This window comes from Lucilia sericata, unplaced genomic scaffold, assembly GCF_015586225.1.
Source record: "Lucilia sericata isolate MDLA Ls3-8-SP2 unplaced genomic scaffold, ASM1558622v1 Contig000223F_arrow, whole genome shotgun sequence".
NCBI lineage: Eukaryota > Metazoa > Arthropoda > Insecta > Diptera > Calliphoridae > Lucilia > Lucilia sericata.
Genome location: NW_023994250.1, coordinates 210,454 through 235,902, shown reverse-complemented (window position 1 = coordinate 235,902; position 25,449 = coordinate 210,454). Strand labels below are relative to the sequence as shown.

General features: G+C 29.7%; 1 protein-coding gene across 19 annotated transcripts in view; it reads right to left on the bottom strand.

Annotated features, from left to right (window-relative positions):
* The window catches only part of LOC119602340, a 110,182-nt gene that overhangs the window by 17,775 nt on the left and 66,958 nt on the right, over nucleotides 1-25,449 (bottom strand). For 17 of the 19 annotated variants that reach the window (XR_005231333.1, XR_005231332.1, XM_037953790.1 and 14 more), the window contains exons 5-11: nucleotides 18,865-18,981; nucleotides 11,761-12,040; nucleotides 5,869-5,929; nucleotides 3,205-3,478; nucleotides 3,005-3,123; nucleotides 859-1,043; nucleotides 617-790 (exon numbers count right to left, since the gene is read on the bottom strand). Coding sequence is in view for 17 of the 19 variants with exons in the window: in XM_037953790.1 (XP_037809718.1) it covers nucleotides 617-790; nucleotides 859-1,043; nucleotides 3,005-3,123; nucleotides 3,205-3,478; nucleotides 5,869-5,929; nucleotides 11,761-12,040; nucleotides 18,865-18,981 (1,210 nt within the window). In the remaining 2 variants the exon portion in view is untranslated. The remainder of the gene's footprint in view (nucleotides 1-616; nucleotides 791-858; nucleotides 1,044-3,004; nucleotides 3,124-3,204; nucleotides 3,479-5,868; nucleotides 5,930-11,760; nucleotides 12,041-18,864; nucleotides 18,982-25,449) is intronic. The other 2 variants (XM_037953799.1, XM_037953798.1) reach the window with 2 other exon arrangements.

Here is a 25,449-nt window from a genome sequence, read left to right as displayed (position 1 = left end):
CTTGAGACATTGCATACAATTTTCATGTTGTTTTTAAAAAAACATTTTTTCATAATTTCAATTTTTTTCTAAAATTATTTTATTTTTGTTTATTTTTTTAGGATTAACACCAAACACCTTATTACTACATGAAAAAATATTTAAAAATTCAGAAATGAAATACGTAGGCAATAATGTTCTGTTACGATAGAAAAAGCTCATTTCATTTTAGACATTTTTAAACGAAAACTTTCAAATGTTTTATAAAAACCAAATTTTAAACTTGATCGTAATAAAATGAAATGTTCGTGTGAGAACTAAATTGTTTTAGAAAAACAGGCTGTAAGTGTTTTTAAAAATAGAAAAGAAAAAAAAAAACAAATACAGATTTGAATTAAAGGTTTATTGGTTTCATAAATAAACCTCTCCTGACAAGTGCCAAAGAAAAACGTGTCAGTGTTGGTGTAGTGGTGTTACTAAAAAAAAGTTTATTTCCTTAATTTCATAAATTTTTGTTTTGTTTGCTGTTTGCGCTTTTCATTTAAAAGTGTAATAAATAATTTTTGTAGAATTTTCTTTAAGTGTACAATAATAATAATAATAACATTAAATAGAGTTAAACAAAGTGATTACTTACTTTTAAGAACCTTTTTGGGACTGCCCTTTTGGGGACTACCCTTTTGTGGTGAGCCATGACGTGAAGCGGCGGTTTTCTTAGGACTACCCCTTTGTGATTCCGATTCGCGTTTAGTAATGGCTGGCATTAATTTTTCGCGTGTGGGTGAAGGCAATAAGGCGCCTTCCTCAACATCTACGAAAGAAGAAAAGTTAAATATATTTAATATGGATTTTGTGAAAATGATAATGGGGAAACTCAACCTGGTCCTGTGGTACGTTCCAAATGATGACGTATATGACTAAATCGTGCTGGCAGTGCATTTAATTCGTCTTTAGTTAAATTTTCCAAAAAGTAAGCCTGACCAGGAACTCGAGGTTTATAAGTTTTTAATATGGGAGCGGTTTTCTTGTTATTCTCCTCATCTTTTTCTTCCTTAGTTATGGGCCTGTAATCATTTTGTTATATAAATTTGAATTAATACATTATCTTCTTTTTTTCTCAATAATTTTTTTTTTTTCAAAAAAAAAATATTAATCTAAAAATTTGAGTTAAAAACCCTTTTCATAAAAAGGCTGACGTTTCATTAAAAAGTTATATTCATGAAATGTGTCTCTGCAAAAGAAGCTTTTTCATCAGAAAAGTTAAAAAAAACAAGCCTACCTTTCAAAAAAAAGTAGGATTATTAACAAAAATTAAGTTTAAGCTTTTGAACAGAAAACTCTGAAAAAAGCTTTGCAGCAGAAAATTATTTTAAAAAGCTATTTCACAAGAAAAACCTTTTCCGCCAGCAAATATGTTTGAAATGAAGGTTTTTTCACTAAAAAAAGATAAAATATTTCAGAGAAAAAGCTTTTTCAATATTTTATTACACAAAAAGCTTTTTCATAGAAAAACGCTTTTCATCAGAAAAGGCTTTTTCAGTAGAAAACGCTTTTCAACAGAAAAAACTAAAATATTTTTATCAAAAAAAAATTGTAAAATATTTTTATCACTTGAAAAAAACTTTCTAGCGAAAAAGCTTTATCGCTAAAATGTTTTTGCTAGGAAACCCCGTTTTCACTAGACGAACACTTTTTAACAGAAATGTTTTTCAGCACAAAATGCTTCTCTAAGAAAAAGCGTTTAGACTAGCGAAAAGCTTTTTTAATTAAAACGCTTTAATTAGTGAAAAAATATCTAGTTTAAAAGCTTTTTTAATTGAAATATTTATCTGAAAAGTATTTCGTTTCAGAAAAAGCTTTTCTACTAAAAGGCAATTAGTAGAAATGCTTATTTCTTAAAAGCATTTTTTAGTAAAAAGCAAAAACTTTTTTCATAAAAGAATTTTTTAGTAAAAAAGTTTTTTTCTAAAAGCATTTTTTAGTAAAAAAAGCTTTTTTCTTAAAACCATTTATGACAAAGAAGCTCTTTTATTAGGAAAAGCTCTATCATTAGAAAAAAGTTTTTAAAAGAAAAAATCTTTTTTCTATATTTTATTACACATAAAGCTTTTTCATTAAATTAGTTTGCTTTTTACTAGAAGAACATGTTTCAGCAGAAAAACGCTTTTCAACAGAGAAGGCTTTTTCAGTGATAAAATATTTTTATCACTTGAAAAAACTAACTTTCTAGTGAAAAAGCTTTACCGCTAAAATGTTTTTACTAGACGAACAATTTTTAACAGAAAAGGTTTTTTAGCACAAAATGCTTCACTAAGAAAAAACTTTTAGACTAGCGAAAAACTTTTTTATTTAAAACCCTTTTATTAGTTTAAAAGCTTTTATAGTTGAAAAACTTTTATCTTAAAAGTACTCTTTTTCTGAAAAAGCTTTTTTCCAAAAAGCCTTTTTTTTAGCAAAAAAAGGTTTTTCAAAAAAGGCTTTTTTAGTAAAAATGCTTTTTCCAAAAATCCGTTTTTAGTAGAAAAGCTTTTTCTTAAATGCGTTTTTAGTCTCTCAATGGAAAAAGCTTCTTTCTTGAAAGCATTTTTTATTAAAAAAGCTTTTTTCAAAAAGTATTTTTAGTGAAAAAGCTTTTCTTAACACAATTTTTAAATAAAAAGCTTTTCTAAAAAGAATTTAAAAAAAAGCTTTACAAAAAATAATTTTTAGTGAAAAATATTTTATAACCTCTTTAGCGTTTTAATAAAAAAATTGTTCACAATAAAGCTTTTCGACAAATAAGCTTTTTCACTAGGAAAAGCTTTTACATTAGAAAAAAAGTTTTTAACTAGAAAAAAGCCTTTTAATTGGAAACTAAAGAATTAAACACAAAAGTTTTCCATAAGCAGAAAGCTTTTTCAGTAGAAAAAGTTTTTTTTACAAAACAAAAATATATTATTTTTTAAATAAGCTTTCTTGCTAGAAAAAAGTTTTACCAAAAAAGCTTTTCTTAATTTAATTTTTTACACATACTTTCTACACTTACCTTGGCATAGTTGAGGCCAAACATAATGAAGACAACGAACTACGTTTCGAGACCTGATCCCAAAGTTCCTGTTGTTTCTTATACAATTCAGGATCAATTTCCTTGCCCCATCCTCGGCTCTTTAGTTGGAATTAAAGAACAAAATAGAATTTTTATAAAGAAAAAAATTATGTACATTATTATGAAATCATTATACAGACCTTATATTCTCCGGCCTTTTTGCGCATTTCTACTACCTCTTTAAACCATAAATCCAAATTTGGTTTCGAATAGGGTGGGGCCGAGCCATTCATTATGATTTCACCCTGCTGTTGCTGTTCTTGCAGTTTTGCATGTTGTTGCTTATTGTCGGCCTCGGTTGCATCAGCAAAACCGAAATTTTCCTTCTTGGTAATGAAATGATTGGCTCGCTCTTGATCAATCAGTTGGGAGAAGGGTCGGGTGGTGACCTTTTTCTCTTGTATAGTTACTTGTCTAAGTTTTATTGTTTTGTTTTGATTTAAAATTTTTCATTTTAAAAGTGCAAACATTTTTACAGATTGTATTTTTGTTATTATTATTTGATTTTATAATAAATTTGTTAACGTTTTGGTTTTTTTTATTTTAAGCCATGTGTGCAAAAAAATGCAAGCCATTTTGAGGTTGGTAGGGGAAGGAGGTAGTGTTTGTTTATTTGTTATTAAAATGGCATCAGTTTTGATGTTTGAAAACAGATGATTTAGAGGATTGTTTGGTTTTTTTGAAAAAAAGCAGTCAAAGCGTCATGTTTTTTAAGGCATACGAGCAAGCATCCAGTTTGTTTATTATTTTAGGTTTTTTTTTTAAATCATTATTGGATTTTTTTGTTAAAAACCATTCAAGTATTGAGGATTTTTTTTAATTGTTTGTTTCAAAAAAAAAGAAAGTGAAAAGTTAAGAAAACGAAAATTAATTAAAACATATATTTAGAAATTAACTATGATTTTTGTATCATGATGAAGGGTGCAGTTTTGTTTTGGAAAAAAGGTGATGTTTAATTATTTTACGTAACTGTATTTTTTCGGTTTCAGAAATTTACAAAATTATTTACAATGGTTTATTGAGAGTTAAAGAAAATATTAAAAAAAGGACTACAACAAAAAAGTAGAAGAAAAATTATATTGAGAAGTATACCAAAATAATATCCTTTGCACAATGGTTTAAAAACTTTTATTTTTGGAAATAATTCGGTATCTCTGAAACTATTCAATATATCGAATGAAATTTCACATGTATGGAGCTGAGGTGTTTTCGAGTTGATTAACAGTTGTAGGTGGTCGTGGATGGTATGGGGGCCAATAGTTAGCCCCTCGAAATTGATAACCTCGGGTATTAATTTTTTTTTATTTTTTTTTAATCGCTAAAAATACATTTATGTTCGGAATGACCTGAAATCTAAAATATAACTACTCCTTGAGAAGATCTAAAAATAAAATGCTTACATATGTGGCTTATCTGTTTTACTTTAAGAGATATTTAGGTTTAATTTTTTTTTTTATTCTTTAATTTGTTCGATCTATTTTCAGTTTTTTTAAATGTGGCGGCCCTAGGGAGGTCCGTAATTTTTTTTTAAATATTTTCTAATAATAAAACAAAAGAGGCTTCTCAACAGTTATCTGGTCCCTATAAAAATTTACATGCATCCAAAGTTGCAATATGTAAAAAGTGCCTCATTTTTTAGGTTATTTCCCAAAAAAGTCCTTACATTCATTCTTCAATAAAAACAAATTTTCTTTAGGGCTATATCGAAATTTTATATTATTCTGAAAGAGATCTTAATGATCTCTCTCAAAATTAAAATTAGCTCATTTAAGCGGTAACTACCTCCAACAGCCCTAGCTAAACTTGGTCAATTTTAAAAAAAAAATTTTGATTTTAATAAAAAATGTTAAAAACGCAAAGCACCGATCCTTTATGCAGGTCCATATTTATATAGCCATATATGTTCCTTAAATACGTACAAAATATTTTTACTATCACACTGTAAATAACGTCACAGTGGGCACTTTTATTAAAAAACTAATTTTTTTGAACACATTTTTTCCGCTTTAGGAATTTCGGTATGTGTGTATTGAAAATAAGACAACTTGTAACGGTATTACTTTATAAGACTTAGATTTATATAAGCCCAAAATTTTGCTCCGATAACTTAATCCATTTAAATTTTATATTAATTCAAATTTTATATTTGTGATTTAAAAAAAAATCTATACTATGATTTATGAACTTTTTCGTAAATGCTGTTCCAATAAAAGATCTGATATATTATATATCTATTAAACATTAATCCCTAAGTCATTAGGTTTTCAATGATACCAAATACTTGTATAAAGCCTATAAACTTAATCTGCAGAAAGCTCCCAAACTTATACTCCTTATGATATTTTTAATGCTTTTTTATGATTTGCAAGCCAATTATGCTTATTAGTCCTGCCCCAGAAAAAAATTATTGATATCAAAGCTTAAATTCAATATACATATATATAAAATATATAAAATATATAAACCTTCTTTAACCATAATAATTGTCTTTCCAATACAACATTGTATTATTCATTCGAAACTCTAATACCCAATTAGCTAAGCTCATCAATTTTTAAGTCAATTCATCTAAATAATTCACTCCATCATGGTTACCCACTCTTTAATTATGCTATGCATATTAATAGAATAAAATCCCTTTTTTAAACTTTTTGGCATACTTCTCAATTTACTACTATCCAACCCAAAAAAAATATATATCTATACACAAATGAAAAACATCTACAACTGAAACCAATAAAATAGAAAATAAAACTGAAAATAAACTATTTAAAACTTAAAACTAAAACTGTGTATTTGCATACTTTTCAATGGGTTTTCTATCTTCAGCATCGCTAACCAGCGGCTCCAACTCATGTAGTGTTGCTAAAAAAATATATAAATATATAAAATTGATTTTCGTTTTTCTTTTTTTTTTTTTTTTTTTTTGTTTTGCATTAGTAGTTTTTGAAAAATAAAATCCATTGACATTAAGTGTTACTAAAACGTTTGTAAGTAAGTAAATATTTGATCTAAAATTTAAGTAGTAGTACGTTTGCAATACAACTTTTAATTTGTTACTTTTATTTTTGTTGGTACGTTTTTGGGTTAATTTATTCATTGTTTAGTTTTCAAAAAATAAAACAAAAATAAAACTCGATTATAGAATCAAATGTAACAGAACTCTGTTAGATTAGTAAACAAATTAACAACAACAGCAAATGTAGATAGTACTTTAGTATTTAAGTTAGTACACAAACAAAAACAATGTAGAACCTTAGAAAATTAATTTGAATTTTAGTTATTTTTCTTTGTACAGTAAAAATCAATAAATCAAAAGTAATGAAAATAAAAAGACAACCTAAAGTTAGAAAACTAAAACTAAAAATAGTTTAAAAATACATGTTAGTTAAAAGTTAATAATTCCAAATAAATATTTAAATCATATTAAAATAAATCATATTAATTACTATGTTAGTAGTGAACTTAGTTACAGTTAATTTTATATAATTAATCGCAATTACAATATAGAACGAAATTTTTTTTTCAACCAATACGTTTTCGATTCATTTTTGAGTTTTGAACTAAAAAAAAAAAACACAAAACGAAACAAAAACTTAAAGATGATCCAATAAAATTAGAAAATCGAAAACTTAATTAAATTTTAATTACGCAAAACAAACATCAAACAAATGAATGATATTAAATGAACAATTGCTAAAGAGTTTTTTATAAATGATTTGAATTTTAAAGTGTTAAAGGCTTATTGTTCTGACTTTACTAATGAGCACAATTTTTAAAAATATTTCTAACTTAATTAATGTTTCCTTCCAAAGACATCGTTAACTTCAAAATTCAAATGAAAAATATTAAATATTATAACATTGGTCTAGAAGTATTTTAGTCTAACTCGCACCCTAGAAATTTCACAACAAAAATACGGCAGTAACTGACTCAAATAAAACTTCCCTCAGCAGCACTAGTCAGAAGACCATAGGATAGACAATTCAATAACCTAGTTCATAGATTAGTCAATAAACTTGTAGAGAATAGACCAGATAATAAACCAGTCAATGGACTTGATAATAGACTAGATAATAGGCCAGCTAATAGACTAGTCCCTCGGCTAGTCAAATGATTAGCCCATAGACTATCACCCAGACTAGTTAATAGAATAGTTAATGAACAAATCCATAAACTAGGCAATATTCCAATATTCTTATAGGCTATGCTAGTTAATATGCTAGTCCATAGGCTACTCCATAGACTGTCCATAGGCCAGACAATAGACTAGACCATAGTCTAGTATATAGGGTAGTCAATATACTATTCTATAGGCTAGTCCATACACTAGTCTATAGGCTAGTCAAAAGACAAGTCCATAGGCTAGTCAATAGACAAGTCAATAAGCTTGTGTATAGGCTAGTCAATAGACTAGCCTATAGGATTTTCTACAGACAAGTCAATTGGCTAGTATAGAGGCTATTCAATGGACTACTTTAAAGTCGAGTCAATAGACTAGTATATATGCTATTCAATAGATTACTCTATAGTCCAGTCAATAGGCTTATCCATAGGTTGTTCAATAGACAAGTCTATATGGAAGTCAATAGACTAGTCCCTAGGCTAGTCTATAGACTAGTCTATAAGCTAGACAATAGTCTAATACATAGGATAGTCAATAGACAAGTCTATAGGCTAGTCTATAGGCTATTCTATAGGCTAGTATATAGGCTATTCTATAGGCTAATCTATAGGCTTGTCTATAGGCTAGTCTATAGGCTTGTCTATAGGCTTGTCTATAGGCTAGTTAATGGACTAGTCTAAAGGTTCGTATATAGGCTGGTCAATAGCCCAGTCTAGCCAATAGGCTAGTCCATAGTCTAGTTCATAGACTGGTCCATAGGTTGGTTGGCTGGTCTATAGGCTTATCTATAGGCTTGTCTATAGGCTAGTCAATAGACTAGTCCATAGGCTAGTCAATAGACAAGTCTAAAGGCTAGTCTATAGCCCAGTCTATAAGCTAGTCTATAGGCTATTTTATAGGCCAGTCTATAGGCTTGTTTATAGTATTGTCTATAGCCTTATCTATAGGCTAGGCTATAGGCTTGTTTATAGGTTAGTTAATAGACTAGTCTAAAGGTTTGTCTATAGGCTGGTCAATAGTCTAGTCTATAGGGTATTGAGTAGACTACTCTATAGTCTAGCCTATAGGCTAGTCCATAGACTAGTCCATAGGTTGGTTGGCTAGTCTATGGGCTAGTATATAGGCCTGTTTATAGGCTTGCCTATAGGCTAGTCGATAGACTAGTCTAAAGCTTTGTCTATAGGCAGGTCAATAGCCTATTCTGTAGGGTATTGAATAGACCACGTTATAGTCTAGCCAATAGGCTAGTCCATAGTCTAGTTCATATACTAGTCCATACGTTGGTCAATAGAGTAGTCCCTAGGCTAGTCAATAGATTTATAGATAGACTAGTCAATAGACAAATCTATATGACAAGTCTATATGTTAGTCAATTAAATAGTCCATAAGCATGCCAATAGACTATTCTATAGGCTATTCAATAGACTACTCTATAGTGTAGTCAATAGACCAGTACATAGGCTAGTCCATAGACTACTCCATCGGTTGGTCAATAGACTATTCGATAGGCTAGTCAATAGACTTGTCTATAGGATTGTCAATGGACTAGTCTATAAGCTAGTCAATAGACTAGTTCATAGGCTAGTCTATAGTCAATAGACTATAGGATAATCAAAAGACTTGTCTATAGGATAGTCAACATTCTATATACGATAGGGTAGCCAATAGTCTTTTCTTGTTTTGTCTAGATCAATAGTGTAATCTATAAGCAGTCAATAGACTTTTCCATGCATTTGTTATTACACAGAGAATAGATTTTATACTAGTCTAGTTATAAAATGAATAGTCTATTTCAGAAGATAGTCAATAGACTATTCCATAGATTAGAGAATAGACTTGTCCCTAGGCTAGTCACTAGGCTAGTTAATAAGTAGACTCGTACCTAGGCTGGTTAATATAGTCGTACCTAGTCAGGTCAATAGAGTAATCTATAAGCTAGTTCCTAGACTTGTACATAAATTTTCAAAAAACTAGATAGTAGATTTAGTCAGTACTAGTCCAGTTTAAACGCTGTCCAATTTGTAACAGACTTGTAAAATGACTAAATAATATTTTCTTATTATTTTTTTTTTCAAAAGCTACTTTTAATTCTAAAAATATTATTATATTTTCGATAAAAATTTTTACTATTTAAATAATTTACTATATTAATCATACCACCTGGTATACTCTTCTCTCTCTGAATACATCAATCTAATGAAATATTCCACGCGATTTCTAGAGCTATAGACTAATCGATAAACTAGGCTATATGCTAGTCTACAGGCTATGCTATATGAATCTCGACAGACCTTTCTATAAACTAATAAATAGAGATCTGCCCATTTACTAGTAAAATGACTAAAAAACACTTTTTTTTTTGTAATTTATCAAAATTTTAACATTCGGTCAAAAAGACAAAAGCTGCATTCAAGTATAAAAAAATTCTCTTTTCGATAAAAGTTTATACTGTCTAAAAATTTTTAATATACCACTCGAATCCTAGAGCGTATGATTATTTTTTTTATTAATCATACCACCTGCTATACTCTTCCCTCAGAACATACCAACCTAATGAATCTAATAAAATAATGAAAAGTCTAAAAAAAATTATATTTTCAATAAAAGTTTATACTATTTAAAAATTATCAATATTCCACGTGACTCCTAGAGCGTATGATTATTTTTTTATTAATCATACCCCCTGATTAGAACACCACAACCTAATGAATCATATAAAATAATGAAAATAAAACCTACAACAATTAATTTCAATGCTATTTACCCACATCTTGTCTAGCTAACTTTGTAACTCAAATCGATTAAATAACCACTAAATACTTCTGAATGAATGGCATGAATTTCTTAAAATATGAGTCTTAAACAATTATTTATGTACAAATCAATATATTTCAAACAACTAAATGAATGGAGAGAAAAAAAAACGAAATAAAAGAAAAAAATCTCTAGAAAAAAACTCAACAACCTTTTAACAAAAGAAACGAAAACAGACACACACACACATATATAAACATGCTCCCACTAATGGAACAATTTTCTAGAAGAAAATCTTTTTTTCTAAGAAACAATAAAACTAAACAAACCCAGTCTTTAGTTTAATAATTATTAATATTTGTTTTTTAAATTGTTTTTGATTTTCTGCAAAAGTTTAAGAACAACAGCACTTACTTGCCTTTTACCTAAAAAAAATCATCAATCATTAATGCTAAAAAAAGAAGCTTTTGCTCTAAAAGTTGCGAACAACTTTTAAGTATTTAATTTTTCTGCAATATTTTGTTTATAAATATTTTGAAATGTTATAATTTTTTAACTTAATGCGCTCTAATTATTTGTTTTTAGATAATTTCGTTCTATACACCGTGATATTAAGTTATAACAAAGAAAGTATAAAGAAAAATAAAGAAATTATTTTGTTTTGAAAATCGTTACAAACTGATAATTAAGATAATTTTTGATTTGAAAGTTTAAAAACTTTTGGTGGTAAGAAAAACTTAAAAAAAAGAAGAAAATTTATAATAATTTAAAATAAGAAAATAAATATAGTTTAAAGTAATAACTACGAATAATTATATTTTTTTCTCAGTTATTAGTAGTTACAACTATTTGGTTTAAGTGGTCACAGTGAAGTAATGAAATAATTTTAATTTTTCTCTTTTGAATCTTTAATAACTTAAAGTTGAATACATTGTAATTGGAACACACAAATTTAGATGATGAAGAATCGCTTTCCCTTCATTTTATTAAAGAGAATGCGGATTAAGTCTTCTCTATGAGATGGGAGGAATAAATTCAGACGAATGTAGGACATGTGAAGGAGAGTAAAGTGCTGATATACTTTCATTGTCGTTGATAGGCCTTTGCCGAAATTAAATGCAAATCTTTCGGGGGCAATATCATTTCAGATATTTTATCCTTATGGCTGTAAATAAATGATTTTATTGACACCGAATAATTTTGTTCAGATAGATTTTCTTGCCTTTACATTTGTGGGTGGATATATGGAAAAATTTTATTTTGAAAAAATTCCAAATACTTCACTGTGACCCCATAATACAACATATTAAAACCTAAAATTTTAATTTATATTAAAACACTTTTGGCGAAATTCTATTTAATAATAACAAAGCGAGACTAAAAAGAAAACTATGTAGAGCTGTCTCTTCAAACATTCAAAATCGCCTTAAAAAGCTACTTATAAAGCAACTAGTACAATAAAGAAAACTATAAAAAACGTACTTTTAAAATACTAAATTATTATAAAAACTACAATAAATTTAGTATCAGTTTTAGAATTAAAATTTGCAATTGAATTGAAATCCTTATTATAAGTCTTAACAGCCGCTTACAAATCGATTGTGAAAAAAAAAAACTTTTTTTTTATAAATTTATAAGAAAAAATTTACTGCTAAATGTACGTTTTTCTCTTTAACGAGTATTAAAATTGTAATTAAATTTTGTTAGTTTCATTTTTTTTTTTGTGCCTTATATGTGATTTGCATATTTTTAGTTTCTTTCATTTAAATTTGTACTCAAAAAAAGCGACAAAACTAAATGGAATATTTTGTCGCACCTTCTTTTTGATTTGTTGTACGTTTTTTATGAACGGTTGGCATCGCAGCCGTACATCGATCATTGAGCGGATGGTGCTGTTGACCCCTAATTGCACCTAATGATATTGATTTTTTCGGTTGTTGTTGTTGTTGTTGCTGTTCTTTGGCTGTTGTTTTGTGTACGTTTGACCCAGTTTGATCTCTTATTCTACGAACATTGGGCCAAACGAATTGCAAACGATACTCTGTGCTCAATTTTGAGATGGTCTTTTTGAATAAGCCATTATTCGACTCACCCGCCTGCAAAGAAAATGCAATAGAAAAACACAAACCAAATAATAATTCACAAAAAGAAAACACACATCAAAAATTATATGTACCCCAAAAAAGAAATAATTTGAATTGGAAATAATAAGTATAAGAAGAATTTGTTATAAATTATTGATTTTAGTTTGATTTCATCAATGTCATCATTAACGTAATTAGCCGTTACGTAAATTATGTAGAGAGGTAGAAGATAATGTGCAGTAGTAGTTGTTGTTGTTGGTTTGTTGCATTTGTTCCAAATTTTAAGGGATTTTAATTACGAAAAAAAATAAAGAAAAGAAAGAGAAAGAGAGACAGACAAAATACAAGTATTTTTTGATAAATTTATAGATTATTTTAAACTAAGTTGTTTTTTATTTAAATTATTTAATTATTTAATAAAATTATTTATATAGTTTATGTTTAATAATAATAATAATATGCATTATACATTATTTATTAAATTACACTGTAATGTTCAATTTTGAAAACAGAGTGCGTTCAAGTTCAAAAATTACCAAACAAACTTTAAAAAAACAAAACCCCAAAGAAAACATGCTACAAATACTTTTGAAAAAACAAAATTTTAAAATATATAATAAAATTATTATAATGAAAATTAGTTAAATTCTAATTAAAATATATAAATAACAAAATGTTTGTATATACATAAAATTAAGAAATAAAATATTTTATTATTAAATATTATAACTTTTGGTAAGAAAACCTTTTATATCTGGACAACTGATCCATCATTTATACTACTTAAACTGATTCAAAATTTGTTTAAAAATCGAAACAGAATTTTTACAACATTCATTCAAATTAATACCAACCTTTCTTTTTTATTTTAGTGTATTCAAAATTGCACTGGACGGAGACAGACAGACAGATAGATAAACAGACAGGCAAACAGACAGACAGACAGGCAGACAGACAGACAGACAGACAAACAGACGGACAGAAAGACGGACTGGCACACAGACTGACAGACAGACACACATACTGGCAGACAGACAAACAAACAAACAGACAGACAGACAGACAGACAGATACACAGACTGCCAGACATACAGAAAGATTGACACATAGACATACAGACAGAAAGATTGACACATAGACAGACAGACACACAGACTGGCAGACAGATAGACACACAGACATACAGAGAGACAGTCATAGAAACAGATAGATAGATAGATAGATAGATAGATAGATAGATAGATAGATAGATAGATAGATAGACAGACAGACAGACAGACAGACAGACAGACAGACAGACAGACAGACAGACAGACAGACAGACATAGAAACAGATATATAGACAGACAGTAACTTTACTTGGACTACGCCAGATATTTCGATGTGTTACAAACGGAATGACAAAATCAATATATCATCCATCTTTTTTGATGGAGGGTATGAAAAATTACGCTGAATCACAACGATTGCACAACCAAGCTTGTAGCGAATGTGTTTCATCGGTTTCAACTTCGCGGTTCAAAAGATTGAAACCACGACTAGGAGTTGTTACTTCTAGCATTGGACATGTTCTGTGTTATCTTATTTTACGTTACATTACTATCACAAAGTTCAGACGAAAAGTTCAAATAATTGATTGAATAGCAATAAATAATTTTCTCTAATTAATTTTCCTTACTCCATACAGTGCATTACAATTTTAAGTATTTCATTAAAAATGTAATAAATAATGAAAACTATATATACATTTGTCTATATGGCAAAATACCTGCTAGAAATTTACACAATCTGTTATAAATCATTTTACTAGCAACACAATACGAATACTTCTTATACTTTAGCTCAAAAAACACTGATTTAAACGATTTCGAAAGCAAAAAATAAGAGAATATAACAACCATCTCTATAAATAAAATTCGTCTATAAATGACAACAACTATAATTTATAATATTGAAAATTGTAATGTAATTGAGTTTAACACAAAACAGATATACATATATATTCAGCGTCATCATTATAAATACAATACAAACTGCAGCAGCTGTATATCTAACGGACTGTCTGTTTGCCGGTTTGACTGTATTACAGAGAAAAATTGAGGAAAAGAAAAATTACATGAATCGATGGTCTAGATGTAATGTACAAACAACACACATACATACATATGTAATCTAACAAATGTAATGAATGTAATAGAAAATTGTCACAAGAATTACAAGTATTCACAAATACATATAGAAGAAACCTTGTCGAATAGTTTATAGTTTTAGCAACAACAATAAAAACAATGAAAATGGAAGAAGATATAGACGAGCATAACTGACCATATGATACCCTGTAGCAGTTATGAGGATACAAAATGAAATTTGCGAAATGTAGGAGTTTAATTCCGTTAGGGTATTTGTATGAGGGCTGTGAGAAGTCTACAAATAGAAGGATCGCCTTTTCATTGAGTAAATTTCAAAATTTCGACTTATATTTCAATTACATATGTAGATCGATCGATAGATAGACACGAATGTCGAGTGCTTAACGTGAACACCTGCCTTGACGGTCTTATTTTACGGTGGTTTTTTCATCTACTGTCTAGACTAGAGACGGTCTACCATGCACCCCTGAATCCTTCTATGAAGAACTCAGGTGGCAATTTTTGTATATTGCTGAACCGGTCCAAGTACAAGCACTTTGCTGAAGAACTCGAGCTATCTAAACTCTTGTCACAGTAACCCCGTAGCGGAATGACAGGCAGCATGGGATCGATTCCAAACTCAGACAAGAAAAAAGCAATCACTGGTCTAAAGTCAATAGAAGGGGCGACAAACCTCAACCGGAAGGTGACCATCCTTATGATGTCATGCACACTACTAAGATGGCTCTGTTGATTCGGCAATTTGGTAGTCCGAAATATCCAGCCAATAAATCCCTCTATATGTCAGATAATGCGACAAAGGATGTAGAACTATCCACAGTCAATTCGAACCCAATAATTGCCCAGACAACCATAAGTCGCGTAGCATTAAACAATATGAATCCTGTTGAGATGGCAACATCACCGAGAATTTCCCTGAAGTAAAAGGTCTACTAAATCAGTACTAGTCTCCTGTAAGGCAAGATGTATTTCCCGATCGTTCACCAATTACATCAGTTCCATTCTCAGACCATAAAGAACGAATGACAGGCAACTACCAAGTGTCATCCTGAAAATTCCAATATATACTGGCGCCCTACTACGCGAAGAGTAAGAGATACTCAACGGGTTCAGGAATCCAGCATAAGTTGCTCTGTCACATCACCCAGTGACATCTGTTGAGATGGCAACAGCACCGGAGAGAGAATCCAGACATATTTGGCGTTTGGATATATCTCTCCCTGCGAATTTGGGTATAAATTACAGCCACTACGTGGATCCCGATGGAAACGCAATCAATTGACCGATCAGGACTAGGTCCTGTGGGCAACCGTCCACCCGTAGTACCAGATTAGATGTTACTCTAGTTAGACCCCATGTCAAATCATTCCAAGGAAAGGCCGAGGATACATCTGATCATCACCAGTTTATAGTCATGGCAGACTAGAGGTATTGGTAACACCACTACACCCCGGGATTGCAATACACCAAGATGTAGTTTTTCTTCAAAGAAACATGCCCCGGGGGGCGATAGATAGACAGAAAGACAGACGGTAATTAATATAGAAATACAAAAACAAAAGCTGATGTATTTGAATGAGTTTATTATACAGTTTTAACTACAAGCTATAGGATAGTTTAGTACCAAAATTCTAAAAAGTTTTATTCAATATTTCGACCTATATTTTGATTAAAAATATAACAGACATTTAGACAGAAGGACGGATACAAGATAAATATAAATAAAACGAGTAGAATAGACAAATGGAGGGACTGAGGAAGTGATTATTTTTCTGTTGCACAAACATCAACAAAAACCTATAATACACCCACCAAAGTGTAGTGGTGTAGACAAAAAACAAATACATTTTCTCTACAACTCTTACACTGACTAAGTATGATAACATTTTAAATTTTGTAATGGAAAAAAATCGGTAACGAAAGGAGAACAAATAGCAGAAGAAGTACAAGCAGTATAAAGTAGTAGAAAAAGAAAAGTTGAATAGAAAAAAAAATTTATACAAAATACAGATTGCTAGTCTAAGCTCAAAAATAAATATAAGAAAAAAATAAAATTGTGAAAAAAACAACAAAGAAAACAAAAAAATTATATAGAAGAAAATCTAACAAGAACATAAAAATCGAGTGTTATAAAAAAACCACTTGAAAGTCATAAACCTCCTTATAATCTATAATCAACAAATATACAATGTATTGGTCAAATGCTTTTTACTCATACATATGTATATAAAAACATGTTTAGTATATGTATGTATAAACTCAATGAGTATATTTATATGCACATAATGTATGTATGTATGTAAAAGTACATACATATATTCAGAACATAAAGATCAATATGTGTATGTAAGAAAAAAAAGAACGAAAATAATGCAAGTGTTATAATATAAAGAAGAAATATTTATTGAAAATATTAAATATTTGAATGAAATAATAAAGAAAAATTAAAATAAATTACAGTAAAAACTTTAAGAAACTAGTCAATTTTAGATTTACTCAAACCTTATAAAAATTTAAGAATAACTGACAATAACCATCCGTCTGTCCGTCTGCCCTTTAAATGAACGAGGAAACTCTTATGAAAAGGGCCTAAAGTATGAAGTATATACACAAATGAAAACTGTGAATGAGATTTCACGTTTTTATGGTTGCTGCAATACCCCAGGGGCTGGAAAACGAAAATATACAAAAGTCTCCTTTAATAAGGATCCTGTGTCATGTGTTCCGGTTCCCCATTTTAGAGAATCCAAAAGGTACCATTTGAAGAATGGAGAAGTAGCAAAGAGTCCTCACTTACAGATTCAGTCAAGACAATGTATGTACAAAATTTACGTTTCTAAGTTGAATATTTTAGAAAATTAAAAAAGTACAATTTATGAGATAAAAAGTACTAAAAATTTCTCTTTTAAAGAATTTTATTCAAAAAGGACCGTGTATGTTTAATAATCATATATTTTGGATTCATGACATATAACATACAAACAGCATCATTGGGAGAAAGAAAAAGTACTAAAAGTGAAATAAATTCTACCTTTGTGGAAAGTACTAAAAAAGTACCATTTTCCCCTTTTTCGTCTAGGAATAGACTTTTAGAATATTTACTAAATTTAATACTCAAAGTATTAAATTTAGTAAATATTCTGTGCTTAAATCTATATATCACAGATAAAACTCAAACGCTTCAAATTTGTATTCATTTGTTCCAGAGAAATTGTGCTTTCAAAAAGTACCAAACAATTTACCCGAATTTGGTCATACAGAGGGCTTTATACTCGAATTCCATAAATGTTTTGTGTGAGTAAATTAACTATTTTTTCAAATTTTATAAAAAAAAAAAAGGCTCAATGAGTTTGTATAAATTTAATTTCCCGTTTTCCCCTTTTTGGTACTTTTTTCTCCAGTGAAATAGCAAATATTTTGTTTGTCAATAAAAATTACAGATTTAGTACGTAATTTAATAGGTATATGTCAATAAATCGAAAAAATGTTCTTAATGTGCTAAAAAAAAGTACCAAAAATACAGTTTTCTCCCTTTTACACCCAAAAAGGACTGAATTTGAAAAAAAGTACGAAATAGGTATCTCATTATTTTGGAAGATATATTCAAAATATTTACAAAATTTGTATTATGTTTAATAGTTAAAAAGTTATAATGGTCCAAAAAAAGTACCAAATCACCTTTGTTATACATTTTCACCCCTTAAAAGTAAGAATTTCAAAAAAGTACCAGACACCCATCTGCTTATTTTAAGAGTAGATACAGGTGCATTTAAAATTGTTCTTGTATCACTAATATTAGGTAAGATAATTAAGAAAACTTATTTTACCCGTTTTTCCCCTTTTTTACCCAAAAATGTACAAATTTCCAAAAATCCCTCCTTAGTGGATCTAAATAACTAAAAACACATCAAAAATTTTATGATTCTAGGCCGTTTGGGCTGTGCGATGATGAATTAGTCAGTCAGTAAAGCGACACTTTTTTATAATTCTAAGGAAAATTGAAATAATAAGAGCTGAAGTAATTTTTAGTAAATTTGCAGTTATTTGGCTTGGAACCAGAAATTCGAATCAGAATTTACAGAATGTTAATAAAACTATATAATAAAACTTTACATGAACATTTAAAGATATCATAACAGTTTATTAAAGTTTTTACTTTTAATAATAGAAATTCCTTAATATACAATAAAAATTTGCAAAAAAAAAATTATAAAAAAACACAAAATATTTTTTTAAAAATTGTAAGAAATAGTATAGTATATAATAAAAAAACAAACCAATAAATACTTGCTTTAATCTCAAGTTTTTTGATCATGCATGATAAATTTTTGTAATTAATTTTTTTTTTAATTCTTTCTAAATTAAATTTTTCTTGAAACAAATAAAATAAAACGAAAACAGAACAACATATAACATAAAGATTTTCATAATAGCATTATTTGTTTATTCATTTCTTTATTAAGATTTAATTTTAATTGTAAATAATTTAACTTAAACACTTAATTTAAACCATGTTTTAAATTTCACACTCACACACACATACGATACTACAAACACACTTATAATTTTATTTTCTGATTATTTTTTATAATTTTTGTTTTTTTTTTATTTAAATTATTTTTTATTTCTTTTTAAATACATACTGTTTTTATTTTGTTTTCGCATGCTGAATGTACGTTAACATACCTGTTTAGTTTCCGGTCCATCAACTTCCGTGGGAATTGCATAAGCCCGACCGTTGGGCACAGCTGGAGGACCCTCTGATTTGCTGCGCCTTGATGGTGTACCATTACGTTCTTCCGACTAAAATGAAATATTTAAATATATTTTAAATAATATTAAATTTAAATTGTCAAGTATTTAAGCAACGACATCAGCAGCAGCAACAACAACAACAACATATTGTTAGCCAGCTCTTAACAAATTAGCCTTTTTGCTGCTTTTATTTTAGTTTTGTTATTTACGTTATTTGTTCATTCATAATGTTAAGTATAGCATTAACATGCCTTCAACAAATTGCTTTTGGAAAATAAAGTTTTCTTTTTCAAAACAACCCAACCGCCCACACTTACATAAGTACATACCACTACATATGTATGTAAATATACCCAGCAGTTTTATTTGTTGTTCTCGAATTTATTTTATGATTTTGTTCGTCATTTTGTACTATACCAGTCATAGTCTAGTCATAGTCTAGTCATAGTCTAGTCATAGTCTAGTCATAGTCTAGTCATAGTCTAGTCATAGTCTAGTCATAGTCTAGTCATAGTCTAGTCATAGTCTAGTCATAGTCTAGTCATAGTCTAGTCATAGTCTAGTCATAGTCTAGTCATAGTCTAGTCATAGTCTAGTCATAGTCTAGTCATAGTCTAGTCATAGTCTAGTCATAGTCTAGTCATAGTCTAGTCATAGTCTAGTCATAGTCTAGTCATAGTCTAGTCATAGTCTAGTCATAGTCTAGTCATAGTCTAGTCATAGTCATAGTCTAGTCATAGTCTAGTCATAGTCTAGTCATAGTCTAGTCATAGTCTAGTCTAGTCATAGTCTAGTCATAGTCTAGTCATAGTCTAGTCATAGTCCTAGTCATAGTCTAGTCATAGCTCTAGTCATAGTCTAGTCATAGTCCTAGTCATAGTCTAGTCATAGTCTAGTCATAGTCTAGTCATAGTCTAGTCATAGTCTAGTCATAGTTAGCTCAGTCTAGTCATAGTCTAGTCATAGTCTAGTCATAGTCTAGTCATAGTTAGTTCATAGCTAGTCTAGTTAGTCATAGTCTAGTCATAGTCTAGTCATAGTCTAGTCATAGTCTAGTCATAGTCTAGTCATAGTCTAGTCATAGTCTAGCATAGTCATAGTCTAGTCTAGTCTAGTAATAGTCTAGTCATAGTCTAGTCATAGTCTAGTCATAGTCTAGTCATAGTCCCTAGTCATAGTCATCTAGTCTAGTCATAGTCAGTCATAGTCTAGTCATAGTCTAGTCATAGTCTAGTCATAGTCTAGTCATAGTCTAGTTCATAGTCTAGTCATAGTCTAGTCATAGTCTAGTCATAGTCTAGTCATAGTCTAGTCATAGTCTAGTCATAGTCTAGTCATAGTCTAGTCATAGTCTAGTCATAGTCTAGTCATAGTCTAGTCATAGTCTAGTCATAGTCTAGTCTAGTCTAGTCATAGTCTAGTCATAGTCTAGTCATAGTCTAGTCATAGTCTAGTCATAGTCTAGTCATAGTCTAGTCATAGTCTAGTCATAGTCTAGTCATAGTCTAGTCATAGTCTAGTATAGTCTAGTCATAGTCTAGTCATAGTCTAGTCATAGTCTAGTATAGTCTAGTCATAGTCTAGTCATAGTCTAGTCATAGTCTAGTCATAGTCTAGTCATAGTCTAGTTCATATAGTCATATCTAGTCATAGTCTAGTCATAGTCTAGTCATAGTCTATCTAGTCATAGTCTATCTAGTCATAGTCTATCTAGTCATAGTCTATCTAGTCATAGTCTATCAGTATAGTCTATCTAGTCATAGTCTGTCTAGTCATAGTCTATCTAGTCATACTCTATCTAGTCATAGTCTATCTAGTCATAGTCTATCTAGTCATAGTCTATCTAGTCATAGTCTATCTAGTCATAGTCTATCTAGTCATAGTCTATCTAGTAATAGTCTATCTAGTTATAGTATATCTAGTCATAGTATATCTAGTCATAGTCTAGTTAGTCATAGTCTAGTTAGTCATAGTCTATCTAGTCATAGTCTATCTAGTCATAGTCTATCTAGTCATAGTCTATCTAGTCATAGTCTATCTAGTCATAGTCTAGTCATAGTCTAAATAGTCATAGTCTATCTAGTCATAGTCTATCTAGTCATAGTCTATCTAGTCATAGTCTAGTCATAGTCTAGTCATAGTCTATCTAGTCATAGTCTATCTAGTCATAGTCTATCTAGTCATAGTCTGTCTAGTCATAGTCTATCTAGTCATAGTCTATCTAGTCATTGTCTATCTAGTCATAGTCTATCTAGTCATAGTCTATATAGTCATAGTCTATCTAGTCATAGTCTATCTAGTCATAGTCTATCTAGTCATAGTCTATCTAGTCATAGACTTTTTAGTCATAGTCTATCTAGTTATAGTATATCTAGTCATAGTATATCTAGTCATAGTCTAGTTAGTCATAGTCTATCTAGTCATAGTCTATCTAGTCCTAGTCTAGTCATAGTCTAGCCATAGTCTAGTCATTAGTATTAGCTGAAATCGTTGTATCGAGACATCTACCACGAACTGCAGGGTAAGTACATATGTTTTTTATGTGTACATGTAAGAGCTTATTTATACTTATTTGTTTGTAAGGATACATGCACATACATATGTATGTACTTATATGCATACATAGGTGTCCTTTAAGTGTTAACAAGGCATACATTTTCAACAAAATGTTAAACAAAAATAAATAAAAAAAAGAATATATTTTGAAAATATTTACCAATGGTTAAAAAGGTATGTGTACTCGTTATACTAGTATAATAAACCCAGCCTACGCTTGTGGGCATTTAAATGCACCCTGCCGCCCCTTTGTAAGACCCAAATGTGTGAATATTGTTAAAACAAAACGACATTATATGAAAAGGTTTAAGGTAAACTTTTTTTCGTGCACGCTCTAAACAAGGACAAAATAGTAGATGATTTTATGAAAAACAAAATTCCATAATTTTAAAGTTTAAAAACTAAAAAACATTGGCATTTGTTTATTAATTATAAACTATGTGCAGTTGTACATGTAATTACAAACATAATATATGTAATGCTAATATATAGTTTCGGTTCTTAAGAGTGCAATATACTCACAATTTTATTGGAATTAAAATAACTGTTTGAAACTGCGAATAACAAAAATCCTTCTTCCCCACTAGCTTGAAAAAAGTATTTTTTTTTTCATATATAAGCCTTTCATAACACTATTTACGTCCATTAAAATAACTTTTAACATCATCTAACAAACTTTTCTTATCAAATCGATAAGAACTCTGCTGCTGACTACTTTGCTTTACATCAAAAATAAAAAAAAATAATAATAATCAACAGAAAAGGTCCTCCAAATCTATGAATTGAATGTATGCAAGTAAGAGAAAAAGTCTACTGCATATAAAAAAACAAGTCTTTCCTGTGGCATCATTTCAAATGCATTCATGCCACTCACATACACACAATTCATACGTGGAAATACAACGAAAAAAATCTTGAATTGCCAACAGCTAAAAGGACATACGGCTGAAAAGCGGAAAATATGACGAAACAATAAAAACAATAAATTTATATGAACAGCAACAAAAACAAAGAATAGTGATGGCTTAGAAGAACAAAAAATAAAACAAATCATAAAAAGCTTTTTATTTTCATATTATAAATATTTTAAGAACAACAATGAGGATAAAAATGGATTTTAAAACAACAATAAGTTTTATTTTTTTCCTTGTTCATCGTCTTTAACATTTTGCTGTTCATATCCTTCTAAAAATAATATTACGACAAATTTTAAAGAATTTTAACCAACAAATTTATATTTTTTCAGCAAAAAGCAACTATAAGAGGATAAATGATCCTTTGCGCACAAAGGTTTTACAACCGCTTTATGAATTTTTTTAAAAAGATTTCGGCAGATTTTTTTCCAAAGATGATGAAAATCTTACTTTGTCATAAAATACTATATTTTACAATGAAGTTGACATCAAACACTAAGATGTGGAAAATGCACATTGAATTCACCCAAACAGGAAATGTTTTTACACTAAATCCATTTTTAAATAACAGAAAACTTTAATTCTAGTCGCAATGTAGTGATAATATAGTCTGCATTCTAGCCAAGACTCTAGTCAATAACACAGTCTATAGTCTAGTCTATAGTCTAGTCTATAGTCTAGTCTATAGTCTAGTCTATAGTCTAGTCTATAGTCGTCTTAGTCTATAGTCTAGTCTATAGTCTAGTATATAGTCTAGTCTATAGTCTAGTCTATAGTCTAGTCTCTAGTCTAGTCTATAGTCTAGTATCGTCTAGTCTAGTCTATAAGTCTAGTATAGGTCTAGTCTATAGTAGTCTATAGTCTAGTCTAGAGTCTAGTCTATAGTCTAGTCTATAGTCTAGTCTATAGTCTAGTCTATAGTCTAGTCTATAGTCTAGTCTATAGGTCCTAGTCTATAGTCTAGTCTATAGTCTAGTCTATAGTCTAAGTCTATAGGTCTTAGTCTATAGTCTAGTCTATAGTCTTAGTCTATAGTCTAGTCTATAGTATAGTCTAGTCTATAGTCTAGTCTATAGTCTAGTCTATAGTCTAGTCTATAGTCTAGTCTATAGTCTAGTCTATAGTCTAGTCTATAGTCTAGTCTATAGTCTAGTCTATAGTCTAGTCTATAGTCTAGTCTATAGTCTAGTCTATAGTCTAGTCTATAGTCTAGTCTATAGTCTAGTCTATAGTCTAGTCTATAGTCTAGTCTATAGTCTAGTCTATAGTCTAGTCTATAGTCTAGTCTATAGTCTAGTCTATAGTCTAGTCTATAGTCTAGTCTATAGTCTAGTCTATAGTCTAGTCTATAGTCTAGTCTATAGTCTAGTCTATAGTCTAGTCTATAGTCTAGTCTATAGTCTAGTCTATAGTCTAGTCTATAGTCTAGTCTATAATCTAGTCTATAGTCTAGTCTATAGTCTAGTCTATAATCTAGTCTATAGTCTAGTCTATAGTCTAGTCTATAGTCTAGTCTATAGTCTAGTCTATAGTCTAGTCTATAGTCTAGTCTATAGTCTAGTCTATAGTCTAGTCTATAGTCTAGTCTATATAGTCTAGTCTATAGTCTAGTCTATAGTCTAGTCTATAGTCTAGTCTATAGTCTAGTCTATAGTCTAGTCTATAGTCTAGTCTATAGTCTAGTCTATAGTCTAGTCTATAGTCTAGTCTAGTCTAGTCTATAGTCTAGTCTATAGTCTAGTCTATAGTCTAGTCTATAGTCTAGTCTATAGTCTAGTCTATAGTCTAGTCTATAGTCTAGTCTATAGTCTAGTCTATAGTCTAGTCTATAGTATAGTCTATAGTCTAGTCTATAGTCTAGTCTATAGTCTAGTCTATAGTCTAGTCTATAGTCTAGTCTATAGTCTAGTCTATAGTCTAGTCTATAGTCTAGTCTATAGTCTAGTCTATAGTCTAGTCTATAGTCTAGTCTATAGTCTAGTCTATAGTCTAGTCTATAGTCTAGTCTATAGTCTAGTCTATAGTCTAGTCTATAGTCTAGTCTATAGTCTAGTCTATAGTCTAGTCTATAGTCTAGTCTATAGTCTAGTCTATAGTCTAGTCTATAGTCTAGTCTATAGTCTAGTCTATAGTCTAGTCTATAGTCTAGTCTATAGTCTAGTCTATAGTCTAGTCTATAGTCTAGTCTATAGTCTAGTCTATAGTCTAGTCTATAGTCTAGTCTATAGTCTAGTCTATAGTCTAGTCTATAGTCTAGTCTATAGTCTAGTCTATAGTCTAGTCTATAGTCTAGTCTATAGTCTAGTCTATAGTCTAGTCTATAGTCTAGTCTATAGTCTAGTCTATAGTCTAGTCTATAGTCTAGTCTATAGTCTAGTCTATAGTCTAGTCTATAGTCTAGTCTATAGTCTAGTCTATAGTCTAGTCTATAGTCTAGTCTATAGTCTAGTCTATAGTCTAGTCTATAGTCTAGTCTATAGTCTAGTCTATAGTCTAGTCTATAGTCTCGTCTATAGTCTAGTCTATAGTCTAGTCTATAGTCTAGTCTATAGTCTCGTCTATAGTCTAGTCTATAGTCTAGTCTATAGTCTAGTCTATAGTCTAGTCTATAGTCTAGTCTATAGTCTAGTCTATAGTCTAGTAGTCTAGTCTATAGTCTAGTCTATAGTCTAGCTATAGTCTCGTCTAGTATCTATAGTCTAGTCTATAGTCTAGTCTATAGTCTAGTCTATAGTCTAGTCTATAGTCTAGTCTATAGTCTAGTCTATAGTCTAGTCTATAGTCTAGTCTATAGTCTAGTCTATAGTCTAGTCTATAGTCTCGTCTATAGTCTAGTCTATAGTCTAGTCTCTAGTCTCGTCTATAGTCTAGTCTATAGTCTAGTCTATAGTCTAGTCTATAGTCTAGTCTATAGTCTAGTCTATAGTCTAGTCTATAGTCTAGTCTATAGTCTAGTCTATAGTCAGTCTATAGTCTAGTCTATAGTCTAGTCTATAGTCTAGTCTATAGTCTAGTCTATAGTCTAGTCTATAGTTCTAGTCTATAG